The 16,264-nt window shown below is 42.1% G+C and overlaps 6 protein-coding genes across 6 annotated transcripts; 1 reads left to right on the top strand and 5 right to left on the bottom strand.

Moving 5' to 3' along the window:
- Positions 1–993: 993 nt before the first annotated feature.
- Positions 994–3,750, top strand: TREMEDRAFT_68281 (uncharacterized protein; the record flags this gene model as incomplete). Its single annotated transcript, XM_007003660.1, has 4 exons — positions 994–1,145; positions 1,701–1,945; positions 2,246–2,565; positions 2,938–3,750. 4 exons carry the CDS (start codon positions 994–996, stop codon positions 3,748–3,750), a joined length of 1,530 nt encoding a protein of 509 aa, XP_007003722.1.
- Positions 3,751–4,578: 828 nt separating this feature from the next.
- Positions 4,579–7,763, bottom strand: TREMEDRAFT_38481 (uncharacterized protein). Its single transcript, XM_007003264.1, has 11 exons — positions 7,374–7,763; positions 7,191–7,233; positions 7,054–7,144; positions 6,696–6,905; positions 6,491–6,533; positions 6,316–6,413; positions 6,080–6,268; positions 5,846–5,998; positions 5,613–5,793; positions 5,172–5,282; positions 4,579–5,028 (listed from the first exon to the last, which is right to left on the bottom strand). Exons 1-11 carry the CDS (start codon positions 7,634–7,636, stop codon positions 4,638–4,640), a joined length of 1,773 nt encoding a protein of 590 aa, XP_007003326.1. The 5' UTR covers positions 7,637–7,763; the 3' UTR covers positions 4,579–4,637.
- A 642-nt stretch (positions 7,764–8,405) lies between these two features.
- Positions 8,406–9,076, bottom strand: TREMEDRAFT_61430 (uncharacterized protein; the record flags this gene model as incomplete). The annotated part of the gene is made up of 3 exons (XM_007003584.1): positions 8,406–8,455; positions 8,568–8,712; positions 8,768–9,076. 3 exons carry the CDS (start codon positions 9,074–9,076, stop codon positions 8,406–8,408), a joined length of 504 nt encoding a protein of 167 aa, XP_007003646.1.
- Positions 9,077–10,189: 1,113 nt separating this feature from the next.
- Positions 10,190–10,865, bottom strand: TREMEDRAFT_61431 (uncharacterized protein; the record flags this gene model as incomplete). The annotated part of the gene is made up of 2 exons (XM_007003585.1): positions 10,190–10,342; positions 10,560–10,865. 2 exons carry the CDS (start codon positions 10,863–10,865, stop codon positions 10,190–10,192), a joined length of 459 nt encoding a protein of 152 aa, XP_007003647.1.
- Positions 10,866–11,360: 495 nt separating this feature from the next.
- On the bottom strand, positions 11,361–12,992 carry TREMEDRAFT_61432 (uncharacterized protein; the record flags this gene model as incomplete). The annotated part of the gene is made up of 4 exons (XM_007003586.1): positions 11,361–11,381; positions 11,669–11,946; positions 12,158–12,302; positions 12,978–12,992. 4 exons carry the CDS (start codon positions 12,990–12,992, stop codon positions 11,361–11,363), a joined length of 459 nt encoding a protein of 152 aa, XP_007003648.1.
- Positions 12,993–13,590: 598 nt separating this feature from the next.
- TREMEDRAFT_61433 (uncharacterized protein) lies at positions 13,591–15,430 on the bottom strand (the record flags this gene model as incomplete). Its single annotated transcript, XM_007003587.1, has 3 exons — positions 13,591–14,061; positions 14,111–15,015; positions 15,340–15,430. The coding sequence occupies 3 exons, from the start codon at positions 15,428–15,430 to the stop codon at positions 13,591–13,593; spliced, it is 1,467 nt and encodes a 488-aa protein (XP_007003649.1).
- Between the last annotated feature and the right edge of the window lie 834 nt (positions 15,431–16,264).

The following is a 16,264-nucleotide window of genomic DNA, read 5'->3' on the forward strand; positions in this document are numbered from 1 at the left end:
TGAGTTACTTTTTTCATACATGCAATAATTTCTTCATTGGCACTCAGTCATCATCCGGTCAGTCATATGCATAGTATAGCTTATACACGATACAATCATATAGTAGTTTGTCACCACTGACCACACACATGGTACTACATATACATCAAGAAAAGAAAGGTACTCCACACTTCCTTTCCCCTTCTCTCTTTCATCCCTTTCCACTCTTCCCTCTTCCCTCGCTTACTCAAATCGCTCCTCCTCTGTGTCCACTCATCTGATTCTATTCTTGTACGTACATCATCATCATCTTCCCACCCTTCTTCGTCAAAACTGTTTTGACGGGTGAATCGTACTTCAAGACCATTGAAGGGTGATCGTACGGAGGATCACTCTTTCCTTGACCCCTTTCCCCCTTTCCACTTGTACATTGATCCACTCCACTCTCCCTCCACCTTTCACTTTGAATCTTAGATCTGGACTCTGGACTTGGATTGTGAATCATCGACAAATTGGATACCCGGCGTCTTCCTTGCGCTTGAGAGAGGAAGGTGTTTGATCCTAAAATACCGGATATATCCATATCCTTCTCTTCGTCTTCATAATCTCACTTTTCCTCTCAATCCTACTCGATACTGTGCATTCATACCCTCCCCTTTTGCATTCAACGAGTAATATCAACTTTGATCCCATTGGAATTATAAACGTCTATCGGATCGATAAAGCAAGAACCCGACTTTCTTCATATCAACACCACACCGACACCAAAACGAACCACTTTATCTCTCTCATCATCATCGGCTATCATTCAAATATAATTCAACAAAAGTGATTTCACCATAAACTTGAACATTCATCATCACCCTACTCCCACTGTAAACTTACCACCCGACAAACGAAAAGTTAGTAGTCATCTGGTTGAACCATTCAATCTTCCATATACTACTACATTATCATCTTACATACCGTCATTCCTAGGGATTGGAAATCTAATATCAAAAAAGACTACAAACCATGCCAACATCTTCCCGTCGACGTCAATCTGACCCTTCTATTGAAGTTTTATATAATACAGCCGTTCAATCGTTCGTCCGAAGAGATCATTCAAAGACACAAGCTACTTTATCTAGGTTGTTAAGTATTTTACCTCCCCCAAAAAGGGTATGGTGCGACTTTGGAACCGATGTTTCTCATCAAGATCAGGATGTTGGTCCATCTGAATCTCGAAGATCATCTCCTCCAACAATTACTACTACTCATGGATCCAAAAATGATATTTCTTCCATTCATCAATCCGCCACCTCTTCTCCTTCTTCAAGATCAGAAATCATAACCATCCCTATAGAACTTAAAAATGGAATGACGAGAAAAGCTTCTTGTCATTTCATACCTTCTTCACCTGAATCTGATAATTCCATCTCACATTCCAAGTCTATTTCTAAAAACGAAAGAAAACCCATTGAAAGTCCCACTCCTTCCAACGAGATCAAGAATAATGATCAAAATAATCCATCCCCAAAGAAACCTGGATTAAATCAGACAAGACGTATCAGTCAAAATAACAACAACAACAACAACAACAACACACATTCCCCTTCGTCTCCTTCAACTTTTCACAATACTGTTACTCCGACCAATCAAAGACGTTCAAGTAATGGGATTTTCAAATCTTCTAGATATTCCAATAAAAATGAAACTCAAGAATTGAATACTACAAAAAGTCCTAAAGAAGAATTTCAAAATGGAGAAGAATGGTTGATTAAAACACTCAAATTACTCATAACATCTCGTGTTTCAATGTATACAGATCCTCCTCCTTCTATCCCTTCCAAACCCAACGGAGGGAAGATTGTTCATTTAGATCAAGATTTATTAAACATGTTACCACCCACTTCACCTGATATCATCTTGAAGGATTTAGAAATGATATGTAAAAAAGCTTATCGTATTAGAGATACAACTTTGGGTTCTCCTTATAATTCTCCATCGGAAAAACAATCATCTTCTTTGAAATCATGGACCACTCCGACTAAATCTACTTCTTCATCTTCACGACCAAGAGTACTCATTTCAACTACTAGTCCTGAATCTATCAATCAAAAGCAAAAACATTCAAAGTCAAATTCCATATCATCAGAAAGAATTATTTCCAACCAAGTCATTGATTCAAGTAATGGGACATCATTTGTGGATTTAAAGAATGGAACGTCATCTATATCATCCAATACAATGTCAGAAAAGGAAAAGGTGGAATTGAAAGATAAAGATCATCCATTACCACCTACCATCCTCTCAACTATATTATTAGCGAGTATAAAATTAAAACCTTCCCCTCCTGCTCTCTCTTACGCTCATCAATTAGCCGAAGATTGGTTGACTTCACTTCCTGATACTTTATTTCATCGTCATCGTCATGGTCAACCGGCCTTTCCGGCATTGGAGAAGATGAGGTTGGAAGCTGCTTGGGAAGGGTATATGAGGGTGTTGGAATTGTTTTGCGGGGAAGTTTTAACTAGGGAAGGTGAATGGGGTATGGCTAGGGGTATATTGGAAGGTGATGGTTTGATGGGGATAAAGAGGAAAGAGGTAGGTTAGGTGTTTCTTCCTTTTTCTTCTTCTTCTTCTTCTTCTTCTTCTTCTCTTTCTTCTTCTTGGTCTTTCGATATTCTCAAGCTACGCTATTCATTTCATTCCCATGACTTGACATGACGATCTGACATGACCCCAAACCTCAAAGTTGATGAATAAAATCAGAAACATTGCTCATAGGTTTCCATCCTATTGGTTTTGCGTGTTTTCTGAATCCTTGATGCTTTCAGGTCATGAGAGGTAAGAACTGTTGATACAGTAAATCTGAACAGTTGCATTGTGATTAACTGGATCGTTGTCAGTCTGAGGGATATTCGTCTGGTTTAGGTGGCTAGCAAATGAGGAGGTAATTGAGCTGACTCCTTATAGAACCTTTACCGTCATATACGCAATATGGAATCTCGTAGTTTATCATCACCTTCTTCTTCCATCATTCTACCTACTCCAACGACTTCTCCATCTTCTTCCCTTTTTCTCCAACCATCTTCCCCTAACACGATCCATGTGCATAATCCCAAATCTTCGCCAACAAACCCACTCTCATCTAAACTCTCCCATACCTCACAGATATCCCACGGTGAACGGACTTCTCAACCTTCTAGACGATCTTCAACCAGTTCAAGTTCTTCCGAACGTACAGCCCGACCTGTAATAAAATTACCATTCCCAGTCACTTCTCTATCTTCTACCTCTGTCCGTAACCCTGTTCAAAGCCGTACCAGATCATCACAAGATACTCCCAACGTATCACTTTTACCCGGGTCTCTCAAAACGAATCCCTCTCTAAGTAATCACGAACCCTCGGAGACTTATGTAAGGGACGGTTCTCAAATTGGACGGACTGACTCGAATATTTTTCCTTCTCCATCTTTCACAAGTCTCTTATCAAGGTTAAACGACCTAAGAAATTATTCTTCGAATTATCTGACATTGTTCTTGCTATCAAGAAACCTGGCCATATTCTCACCTTTGTTAATCATCTTAGTATGGGCTTTGAAAAGGAGAAATCGGAATAAGACAGGTTTAAAAAGACATAATGATTTAAGAAGACAATTAGAACGAGTGGATATGGGAGGAAGAGGATGGAAGAATTGGTTTAGATGGTTTAGATGGTTGATAAGATGGTGGGTTGGGAAATTCTTAGGAGTTTGGGAAATGGGTACAAAGATTACTTATCTTTGATATTGAACTTTGCTATAGAGTACTCGTACTCTACTCTATTACTCGGAATCCTTAAAGTTTAACAAACATGAACATTTGGGGATTTCCTGATGGTTTTCAAGATGACGAGTCCGAGTACGAGTATGTGTGGTTGTGGTTGTGTGATATTCCATCATGTGTGTTTGTTCAAATTGTGTATTTCTAAATTTTTCACCAGATCAATTCAATTCGAGATGAAGGGTTTGTAATATTGAGTAGATGAACTTTCCTTTTTTCTTTTTTTTGGGATCGTGAGGATAATGTGATAATGTGATAATGGGTCAATGAAAAATTAAAGTGTATCATCTTGAAAAATGTTATATGTATCTTTCTTTTTGACACCAATACCTTACCCGACATGTTCTGTTTGTGGCATGAGATGGATCATGACTCATGAGGGTAAGATCTCTCTCACCATGAGCCCAACTCTCACTCGAGATCTCCAATCTTCACACCCATGACGAAGTGAAAATACTCACACAGTACAAATACACTTTACATATCCAACGTAGTCTGTATGATCAAACTAGATAAATTATACATAGAAGTTGAATCGAATCGAATCGTTTTAATACAGATGTAATGAATCCAAATCCTCATCACGTTGACTTTCAAGCCAAGTTGTTAAATGATCACTTTGTCGTACGTCGTAATGTAAATGTCAAAGGTCAAGTTCATAAGACATCATGTAATTCAACTTGGATACTTTATCTTCGTAGTCCCATCCTTCAAGAATGTTGAGATATCAAGGAGAGCCATCAAGTCCATCTAATCAGAGAGATGGGAAAGTGCGGTCATAGGAAAACGAAACAAAACAAAAAACAAATTAAATCACATCACACACTCTAAAACAGCAATGCTATTTACTTTTACAAAGCAGCAGCATGTCCAGATCCACCCATCAATAACATATTATGATTCCTTATAAACACACCTGAAGCTAAAGCTAATCCACAAGCTACGATAAGAGGTATCAAAGATTTCGTTATGGCTATTATATAAGCTGCAATGACTGGGATTTGCATTTCGGGTGATAATGTTGATATCGCAGAAACGCTTTGTCTGACAACTTCGAATGGTGCGTCAGGAGCTAGTAATCGTAATTCTTTGTTTAAATAAACGGATTGAACAGTGTTGACTATCCCGATACCTAATGCTGAACCTGTGAGTTGAAAGAATGATAATACTCCTGTTGCTTGTGGGATTAAGTTTGGGGTTTTGGACCATTCGGCTTGAACGGCTATGATTGGCATTTGGAATCTGTAAAGTCAGCGTGGGTGGACAAGGAGTTGGAAACGGTTTGATACTGTACGAGATGGGGTTGGGTGGAGTAGGAGGTTGAGACTGGTGAGGAGGTTCAGATGGCATGAGAGGCTGTGATGACGTAGGAATTAGAAACGTACCCAAGTCCAATAGGGAATCCACTAAGAATTTGATAACCTATAATCTTTGCGTTCGAAGTGTCGGGTTTGATTGTGTAAAGTAGACCAAAGCCGACGGCTGCGATAGGAGGTCTGCAAAATGTGAGCTATGATCCGGGATATCACATGAGACAAGGGGTTTTTTTTTGAGAGGGAACACACCAAAAGTCAAAGGGGTTGGGTGGGGTGGGAGAGAGTAGTGATACGAGAAGATTGAATGAGGTAGGTGGTTGGAGAGATGGGAAAATATCCAGTGAATGAAATACAGGAGCTATGTATACAAACAGGTTTGCGAGAAACGAGGCGGGAGGACAATAGTTGTGCACTCAAGTGAGTACAAAACAGTTTCGAGAAGGGCGAAAAAGTGGATGACAAAACGTGAGTAGAGCGTGAGACCTGGAAACAGACACAACCCAAACTCACGCGATAGCCAGGAAATACCAATATCTCCCAGTCTTCGTCGTCACTCCACCCGCAACAAAAATTCCAACACAAACCATGATCATAAACGGTATGATATCAATCCCCGATTTCTCAGGTGTATGTCCTCTACCAGCTTGATAATATAATGGAAGTTGATATACTCCTCCGAGCATTACCATGCCTATCCTTGTCAGACTACATGATCTCTATCCGATAAATAAAATACAACTCACTGTAGAAGAACATGGCTATTGCCGCAGCTACTTCTGTGCGATTTCTTAGGAAAATTCGAGGGAGAAGTGCAAGATTGTCACGATACCATTCCCAAGCTGCGAAAATGGGAACGAGGGCGGCTCCTAAAGTGAAGAGAAGGATGATGCGCCAACCTAAACGTTAGCATTGCTTGCTTAAAGTATGCTGTTGTTAAGGAATTCTAAGGTCTATGAAGATGAGAGGGAAAAACTCACTACTCCAAGCATACTCATTACCTCCCCATTGTAAGGCCAAAAGGAGACAAGTGACCAAGACAAAGATGAGTGCCGTTCCGATGTAATCCATTTGTTTGAGACCTCTCCAACCGGGAGTGAAACCTTCTCTCTTCTCAGGAGGACGAGCGGGGAGGAGGAAAAGCACTGCAGCGGCGGCAATTCCACCAACTAAGAGGTTATTTTAATTCTTTTTCGAAGACACGAATGGAACGTACCTGGGAGATTGATCCAGAAACACCATCTCCAAGTTACTCGTTGAGTGAAGACACCTCCTAGGAGGGGACCAACGACGGAGGAGATGACGAATACGATTCTGCTATTAGCGTATGTCTTTTTAAAGTCAGATATGTGGAAGGGCAAAGGGGAGGCGGGTTAGGAGAGGTGGCTCACCCAAATGCGGACATGAATGCCGCTCGCTGGTCTACTCGGGTGACTGTGGGGTTAGCACTAGGCCGAGACCTTCTCTCCCGCGGCGGATCAACGACGCCAAAGGGGGTGGATCAGATGAGCGGGGTGTCTCTTCGTGGAGAAGAGGAGGACGCGGTAGATGGACGGGGTAGATAGGACAGTGAGGAAGGCTAAAAACATGACGTACTGGTAGCGATGACAGCGAGACAGGAAACAAAGATCCCACTAGATCCGATACCTTGAATTGCCCGACCGAAAATGAGAATGTTCATACTGTGTGCAACGGCGCAGATCAAAGAACCGAGCTCGAAGAAGAAAATAGCTCCTAACAACATCCATTTCGCTTTGAGAGCAGTCAGGAGTTGACCGACTAGTAAGATGAGACCACATTGGGTGACTGAGTGTTAGTTGGCAGGCACAAAGGGCACAAAGGACGAGATAACCAAATGAATAAGAAGGTGGATGGTTCAGTGAAGAAGATCTGGAGATGTAGCAGGTAGAACAGAGATGAAAAGACAACAGCAGGAGGTAAAGAAGATACTAACGGAAATAACCAGTGACGATCCATGCTACTTGATCAAAAGCGTTGAAATCTGATACGATGACTGGGATAGCAGTGGAGACGATAGATTGGTCCTGATCGTTAGATGCTAGCTTAAAGGAAGGGGGAGAATATATTCACGAGAGCGAACATGAAAATTGTTAACATCATACTCAGGAATACTCTGTGGTATCAGCTGTGTCCTCTTTTCCATTCATATCTCTCTCTTCTCCAGTGACACTTGTCCGAAACAGGAAAGGAAAAGGGTAAGAAGAATGTCAGGGACGGCACAGAGGTATTGTAAGAAATCAAGCAGTTACTCACAAATACAACCTAGCCCCAGTTAACAAACCCGTATCTTCCACTTCTTCCTCACCTCCTTCATCTTTACCTTTTTCCAACTCCCCTCCTAACGTCCCTTCCTCCTCTTGATCCTGTACTGTCAAAGTAGAAGCGGCATGGCTTTTCGCCGATTGTCTGGAAGGTGTTTTCGCCAAAGTAGAAGTGTCAGATTGTAAATGATGATGAGGATGTGGATGATCTTGTGGTTCGTCCGGGACGACGAAAGTAGGGACCGAAGTGTCCATCTTGATGATTGTATCGAGACTTTCACTGAGGGGTGTGTGTGTCCTTGTATACCCCTCTGGCGACTATATATATAAGTGTAATAGGTTGTTATTGGGAAAGGAGTGTACTTGGTGAAGATGAATGAACGCGTGTCAAAAATTGTACAATCTGCCGATGAACCGATGGCCGACGGTCATTTCTTACGCTCGGTCCTTTGCCGAATGACGCCATGATCCTCCCCCTCAAAGTCTAGATCGCATCGGGAAGTGCGACGATCTCAGGGGTAAACATCATTCATCGGCCGATGACCGAACACCGACGCCGAGAAGGGAAAATCGTTCCGTGTTCCAGCGTCCACCCAACAATTGTATGTATGGCTACACCGTACGGAAGCTCACTGTATGAAGAACAAACAGGTAACGAGTTTTATTAATACGTAAAAGACAAAGTAGTTCATACATTTTATACATCTCATACATGACATTTCATTTCATTCCATTAACGATGACTTTATATTACATCTTCACCTCATTCGACTGACAACCAATACCCCCCACTTTCGGTCCTTCCGTGCGATCGGCCCAACTTTGTTTACACCGTCCAACCCTCGGCCGACGGTCAAGCTTCGGGCTGGATATACCAAACTGCAAACATTTCAGTCTTTTTCACTTTTTTCCCATGAAAGCGGTTCCGAACATTTTCCAAATTTCCAATGATCCGGGCAATTGTCAAGTGGAGTGTTGGAGTGAGGAACCGAAGGCATTGGAGACAAACTTGGAATCATACGGGTTACTCTACAGTCATACCGGTCTCGGGGATGTGAACATTGACCGGACCAACTAAAACAGGCACAATCATGATACGAGCAGATCGGGGGACGGGAGAGGACAGTAGTAGGAGCGTTCGAGAGAAAGAGGGAATTCGATAGGAAAACAGGGAGTTAGAACTCACCTTGATTATCATTCCCAGTTGTACAATCCCAAGTTTGAGCTCCATTTTCACCTTCATCAAGACAAGCAGTCCCACCAGTTATGGCTATCCTATTATCATCTGTCAAATACCAATTTTGTCCCGAACTTCCATCAGGTGATTTTACCTTTTCATATTAACGACTTTCCCTTCAATTCTCAAGTTAGTAAGAAACAACTCACGACCAATTGACCACCATTGAATGCTTCTCCAGCATCTAAAACTAAATCTCCACCAGCTAATGTGACTTGACCAGCACCGGGATTGATATCCCATACAGTGGCCCAAAAAGTCCCGGGTGAAACCGAAGTGACTATGGATCCATCACCTGTTTTAGGAGCTGCGGCGAGCAACTTGCCATCGACCCCGGAAACTATATTCACGTTCGTATAGCGTTTGTTGAGGTCTTTCTTCACGATTTCAGGGTTGGATAGAGGAGATGCGAGAGAGAGCGAGGTGAGAGTTAAGATTCCGAGTAGAAGGGAAAGCATTTTGTGTAAATTTTTGATGGGTCAATGGGAGATAAGTTGGATAGTGGAAGATATCAGCGGGTGAATATATCAAATGGTAAGTTATCTTCTTGGATGATAGAATATGGAGAAAAGTCAAGAGACGTTAGGAGATTATATAGACCTATACGGGTCGGAAGACAACGGAGTAGCATGTACCATGTGTCATGTGACGATTGACAAGTATGAAGACCCCACCCTCCTTTGTAGTTTAGAAGGCTGTGCCAGAGGCGCAGGGGGTGATGGATGGAAGGTATGTCGACTTTCAATTTTTAGGCCTACGTCGTTCGTTGTTGGTTCTTTTAGGGTAGGTAAGGGGAAACAATCCGGCTTTATATGACGGGATAGAGCGGAAAGGATGAAAGTGAACTCGTGTGAAGGCTGGACGACGAATCAGGTCTGTAAAGAAGATATGTGAGTTTGTGGTACGATGGATGTTCGGTGGATTGTTGATTATTATTATTGATTGGAAACACGCATGGCACGTCTACTAGTAACTCATAATATGAGAGATATCTGATGAACTTCATGAGCGGTAAAGTGATCCATATCGTACGAACGAAGGAATCTCAAATCTCTTACGATAATAACTCGACAGAGACTGATCATAAAAGATTCATCATTCGATATTGAACACACATCATCTAAATACAAGAATGAACAATATTCAACACAAAAATTAGCAATATCATCCTACAATGGTTCATCTCCTTCAGGAATAAATAATCGTTCAAGGGATGATATACCATACTTGTTAAATCAGCTTTCAACCTTAAAAGTTGAGACAAAAATCATTCAGAGACTATAGAAGTTAAGAGGGTTCGAACGATCATGTCAATCATGACTGTCTCATCGATGAGTAAACCCCAACGACTAGAGATTGAAATGAGAGAAATCAGTCGTTCTCAGACTCTCATTTCAATCTCTACTCTCTGGAGATGGTATGATTCTCAAAGGTCAAGGAGGACATGGGGAAAGGGGCAGGATATACAAAGTATTGGTACGTAGGAAAAACGGAAGAATAAAATCGAGACAAGTCACCTATGAAGTAGAACCAGTTAGGGGAATGTGGATCGAAAGAAAATAGGAAAGTTCTTATTCACCTTGATTGGTATTACCCGTAACACATTCCCATGTTTGTGGTCCATTATCACCTTCATCCATACAATAACCGGAATTTTCAATAGCGATACGATTATCATCAGTCAAAAACCATTTTTGTCCTACTGTATCTACTTCTCCGTAAATCTGTAATCAACTTGAGTCTTTTCTCTAATTTTCAATAGTTTTTGTCCATCCATGTTTTTTATCCTCATTGTCGATTCAAGATTCAAGAGACGAAGATGAAAGAGAATCTGATGATGGGAGAAGCGACGACAAAAGAGAAAAGATGATGATGAGAGAAGCGCTGACAAAAGAGAGAAAACGTGATGATGAGAGAATAGGTAGCGAGAAGATATCTCACTTGTAAATCGTTCCCATTCATATGATTCCCACTACCTCCTTCTTCCAAAGCCCATTCTGTCCCACTTAACAAAACGTGAGTAGAACCAGGTTGTATATCCCATCTAGTTTCCCAACCTTCTTCATCACAAGAGATAGTATTGACCACTTTCCCAACTGTTGGTGGAGAAGATACAGCTAGACAAAGACCATTACGTTGTGAAACGATTTGAACGTTTGTGTATCTTTTAACGAGTGATCTGTCCGAAAGACTCATATCCAGGGGAAATGCTAGGATGGAGGTGAGGAAGAGTAGTGAGAATAACATACTTTTTAGATTCTTGTTATCTTCTTCTTTGTCGGGATGAGAAAGTAAGTTACAGGATGATTGTAGATGTAGAAGTGTTTGTAGATGGTGAGACTTGTGGAGAGCGAGTTTAAGAATGGAGATTTGAGAGCAGGAGGGTAAGGAAGGTTATATAGTTAGATGTTTTAGTTACTTTCATAGGATCAAATTGGAGTTTACAAACGAATACCATACGATGATCCTTCGATGCTTTGATGGTTCGGTGCGGAAGGTTGCGGGAGCGGGGCGGTGTCGTTTTTTTGGATAGTGTCTTCGAGGATTAAGGGACTTTGATGGACGAGATGGCGTCGTTTGAGATCAAGACTAGAGTAAGTAGTTGTATCATCAGTACAGCCTCAACTCTCATCCATCAGTAGTACTACTACCACTGTATCTGGTCCCAAGGAAGGAAATCGAGCGTGAGAGGTGATGGTGAATTTGAGGAAGTGATAATTCGACTGATAGTGTACACAAAGTTTACTCTGCCAATGGACAAACCTAATTTCTCATTCGAGTTGATATCAAATCCAAGAGAAGGTCTGTCATCAAAGTGTGGAAAGAGCAAATAAATGAAAGAAAAAACGGGTTCATGGGAACGTACCTCAACCATACCGTCTTTACTCTTCATTACTTTATGTTTTGTAGTGTCTTCCCTAATTGATCACAGAGCTATCTTCTTAAGCCACAGAAATTCAACATCTGAGAAAGGCAAAACGTCTCTCCTTCTGTTCCTGTACCTCATCAACAAACGATTCTATGTAAGGAAAAGACAGAAAAATACAAACCTGATTCTTTCCCTCGGACATATCGACTGTACGAGTACAATTCTCAGACCCGGTTGACATATCTGTGATTGTTTCGTTCATAGGAACGGTATCTTCAAATCCATAAAGCTTTGATTCGTCTCCGTCTCCTTCATGATCAAATACTTTGCTTATGGAACTCTGGATCGCATTCAGTGTCGATTTGAGTTCTTCGAGTTTTTCCGAAATATTCTGATACGGAATATCGTTTTTGACCAATTTGGGGGTATCCGCTTGGAGTACAGTCGCTCTGGGTGCTGCTGAAACATCAGCATGGAATCAACACGTTTTTTTACAAGGTTGATATGAGATTCATAGCCAGGAGGAAAGGCTGACATGACGGAGTAGATAGAGAAGCCGCAATCATATACAGTCCAAAAGCTCAATAAGAGGAATTGATTGAGCTATCAAGTACTGTACTGATCATGACAGGGGATCAAATAGTGGGTTTGATAGATATTGGACACTTACTTTCTTTCTGACGATTAGGAGTGGGAGCAGCACCAATACTAGTACTGACGATCATGAGAAGAAAGGTGAAGATGATTTTGAACGTGAACATTCTTTTCTTATGTCCAGAATTGATTTCTGCTTGTCGATATTTTCTAATGAATATCTGTAGGAGATATTTAATGTCGGTATTTCCAATGAACGTCTGTAGGAGGTGTTCAAGATATGAGATAAAGCCGATACTGTGATACATATCATATTTAGGTACGATACCGATACCAGCACAAATAAAGTGGGAGGTCTTGAAGATTATCCTCGATGTTGTTAACGACCGGTCTTACGGTCAGTCACTCGATGTATGGAATCTGTGGCGTCATCCTTCAATCAGGCGGTTTTGATGGGAGGAATCAACAATTCAACATACCGTACCAAATTTGTGGGTTGAGAAGTTACCAAGATACATCGTTGAGACGGAACCGACTTGAGTACCAGTCTTATGGGTCGTAAAGATCCCGTTGTGATGTCGGTTGTGAACTTGTGAAGGATGAATGGTTGATATTTAAGGGAGATGGGCCACTTGCCCAACTTTAGACTAACTTATATGGGAATTAGTTTTATACGGTCTCTCAGAAAGAAATGATTGGAAAAAAATGTTCACTTAGATCAGTTATGTCATTCGTTGAGGTTTTAGGAAATGTACAGTATAATGTGTTAGAAATTTTGAAGGGAATGTTGATATTATGACGGGAGTGAAGAATTTTCACCTTTGCGAGACTAGACATAAGACATAAGGGTAAAAGAAGGAATCACCCCCAGGTCATGATATGCTAAGTGAACTTACGTTTGCCGGAGTCATTTTAGACGGTTCCGAAGTGAAGATTTATCTGTCCTGAGGCGTGTTTTTTTTGGTAAAAGCCACAGAGGTAATTGATCGGTCCTAGATTCTTAGTATACCAGATATTTATAGATTGCTACTAAGACGATGTGAAAAGACGCCTTGATCCGAATCTTGATTTCCACGTCGCTTGGTTCAACACCTTGGTTTTCGGTAACTTAATCCGAATGATCACTCATCAAGTCGCTCGTTTCCATTGACTAGTCGTTGTTCGGCATCCGGCAATTGGTTGTCTGCTCTCGTTGATTGGGAGAGCGACAGGGTCTGAGTGACTCGTGAACTCGTACTCGTACTGTAGTCAATCGTAAGTATTCAGTAAACTCATAATGGGAAAGTCAGAATGAAAAGAGAGATAAAGGTTTTGAATGAATAGGATTAAGATGGGGATAAACAAAGTTGCATACGATCCTCTCAGAGAATTCAATCATCTTGATTCGTATTCACAATCATCATCATCGTCGTCGTAGGTTTATTGACATGATAGAGGGGGTACAATAATCACAGATCGTGTTGGCGTTCCGATATTTCTTCGTGATGCGGTCTCGAAGATAGAACAGGTTCAGTAGTTGAAGGATCCGAGCTCGCCATTGGGGATGCTGCGTTTGGCTTTCGCCTTGAAGTTGATGGAATCGATCGAAGCTTCGTCCCTCTTCGTCTTCTGTCCAGCCGAGTCAAGCAGTGGAAACGGGAAGCTTTCGACCTTTGATCGTTTCCCGAGCTGCTCCACGTCGTCCTGAGTAGGCTCGTGTTCGTACCTGAGCGGGATGTACAGACGTTTGACATTCGTCGCTTCGTTCTCGTCGGCGGATGAGTGGAGCATAGGGACGTTCCAGGGGATGATATTGTCCTCGACGTCGGTCGTAAGAGGTAAAGCGGTATCTTCCACATCTTCATTGTTAGACACACGTTTAAAGACTGTCCCCACTTCTCCCTTGCGAGTTGGATGGGGTTGTGTAAAGCAAATCTGGAATGTTGGTATGGTCGGAGTCACGCTCAACGTGTCCACAGCCGTGCTTCTCGCATGGTAGTGCTCGTTTCTCATTGTCAGCAGTGCAATAATCAGCGGAATGAGAACCCACAAGAATTTGTTGAACGTAGTCTTCGGAGACTTGCTCGGAATAATTCGCATCCACTTCGGCGGAAGAAGCCCTCTTCAAACCGGCGAACACGGTATCTTCCTCCCGCATCTGAAAGTCCCTTTTGTCGTATACACCAGGAGGATAACGTGCGAAGAAGAAGATGTCGTCGTTCTGCTCCTCATTCGCGACTACCTCCCCAGAGCGTTTCGCATACAAGGGAACAACCAACTCGTCTTCTTCGAGAGTAGTGGGGATCTCACTTTTCTTCAGACCGACGATAAGGAGATCTGTATCGGGGTCGTCTTCGGATGATCGCTTATAGAAAGAAGATAAAGGGCGTAAGTCATCATCAAGCTTGACTTCATCGAGTTGAATAGAACGTTTGTAGGCATACACAATGTCTCCGTCTCTCGCAATCATGGGGTTGTCGGAAGACTGTTCGGATCCGAGATTGCGGGCGTTGATCGTATCAGATTTCTGTCGATCGACTTCGAACTTGACGGGGTCCAAAACACGTTCGACATGATCAGGAAAAATGATTTTACGACGTTTCAGAGCACTAGCCACATCTGCGGATCTGCGGTACAATGCGCTCGTGCCATCATCCCTCGCAAGGAAGTCGAAGGGAGCATCGTCGAGTTCGGGAAGTACTTCGTCGAGTACGTCAGATCGTTTGAAGAGATCAACTACGTCGTCTCCATCATTTTCAGAGGCGGTGTTGCGTTCGATATGCACGTTAGGCTTTTCCAATTTCCTCATGACGAGACCTTGGATACTAGGGTCGTCTTGGTCGGCATGTTCTTGGCTTCGTAGCTGTTCGACAGGAGCTTTAGCGACGAGAGCGTTGGCATATAGATTGCGGCGGGAAATCCGATACGTAGGCGGTCTCTGGCGAACCTTCAGGTCTATCACGTCAGCTACATGGTCTATCACCGGAACTGCAATGGGATATATGATGGTATGTGATGTATGGTTGGTAAAAGAAGGGAATATCGGAGTTTGAAGATCTAATGAGAGAGGAAAAGTTGAGATGATAAGTGGGATTCGATGGAACAAGGAGGGTGATGCGGGCTAGACGTTGAAGTGACAGAAATGTTGATTAATGGGGAAGAGGAAGATGAATATCGAGGAGAAGATAGAAAAGGAAGTAATGAGATAGTAGATTGTTTAAGCAAACACATGAAAGATGGATTGTGAAAATGAAACGAGTTGTTGAAACTTTGACGTACTTTGGTCATTCACCTTGACAGGAGCAGCGGTAGTAGTACCGAGGAAAACGAGGAGAGGCAAAAGCGCAAGGATAGATTTAGGTAAAACCATATTGACTTGAGTTGTTCGTGACTTCGTAGAAGTCGTACAAGTCGTAAAATGTTATAGTCTCAAATTGGAGTAACTGAGTTGTGAAGTTGTGAGTTGTGGAGTTGTGGAGTTGTGAGTTATGAAGAAGATCCAAAGACGATGGAAATTGTCAATTTCATCCATCTTGTAAGAAGTTTATATATCTTTTTCCATCCTCCATATTCCAACTTCATGTACATGCGGATCGTAGACGGTCAAACGGGGATACGGCATTCCATATGGTTCACCACGACTATTCTCTCGGTCAGTAAAAGATCAACACATGATCCTATGACATAGGATTGAGTGGTTGGATGAATCATACGATTCCCGAGTAAGTGCGGTAAGATCGAACTGGTAAGTTTGAATTGAAAATGGGGTTGGTGATGCCGGAAAGGTGGAAAGTTCTCGGTCAATAGGGGACTAAAAATGGGGAAAGAATCATGAGGTGTATTCTTTTTGTGGGGAAAGGGGATAGGGGGAGGAAGCGTTTTGAACTAAGACAGCCCATACCGGTGAAAGCGGAGTTCAAGGGCTGTGGAGTAAGACGGGTACTTTCGGACAAAGAGGGATATGACTGTTGAAGTAGATAGAAAGGAATATAAATACATGTGATAGGTGAAAGTGAAAAGAGTTGAGAATACACATGAACCCCGAGAGTGACGGTTAAATACAGACCTCAGAGATGAAATGACCTCGAAAGGGTCAGAATCATTAATGACATAGCTTTCGGTCTTACTTTTTCTAGTCATGTTCAGGAACAGTTCGGCCGACAAAGGGATGAAGCGCCGGAATATTTTTTTTTGGGATTTTTAG

Source organism: Tremella mesenterica (assembly GCF_000271645.1).
Source record: "Tremella mesenterica DSM 1558 unplaced genomic scaffold TREMEscaffold_3, whole genome shotgun sequence".
NCBI lineage: Eukaryota > Fungi > Basidiomycota > Tremellomycetes > Tremellales > Tremellaceae > Tremella > Tremella mesenterica.

Bases quoted from the DNA above. Each gene is read 5' to 3' on its own strand.
- TREMEDRAFT_38481 (XM_007003264.1), bottom strand. From the start codon at position 7,636: ATGGACACTTCGGTCCCTACTTTCGTCGTCCCGGACGAACCACAAGAT. The intron at 6,906-7,053 runs GTTAGTATCTTC...ACTAACACTCAG, and splicing joins GATCGTCACTGGTTATTTCC to TCACCCAATGTGGTCTCATC. The intron at 5,029-5,171 runs GTACGTTTCTAA...CTGACTTTACAG, and splicing joins GGATTCCCTATTGGACTTGG to ATTCCAAATGCCAATCATAG.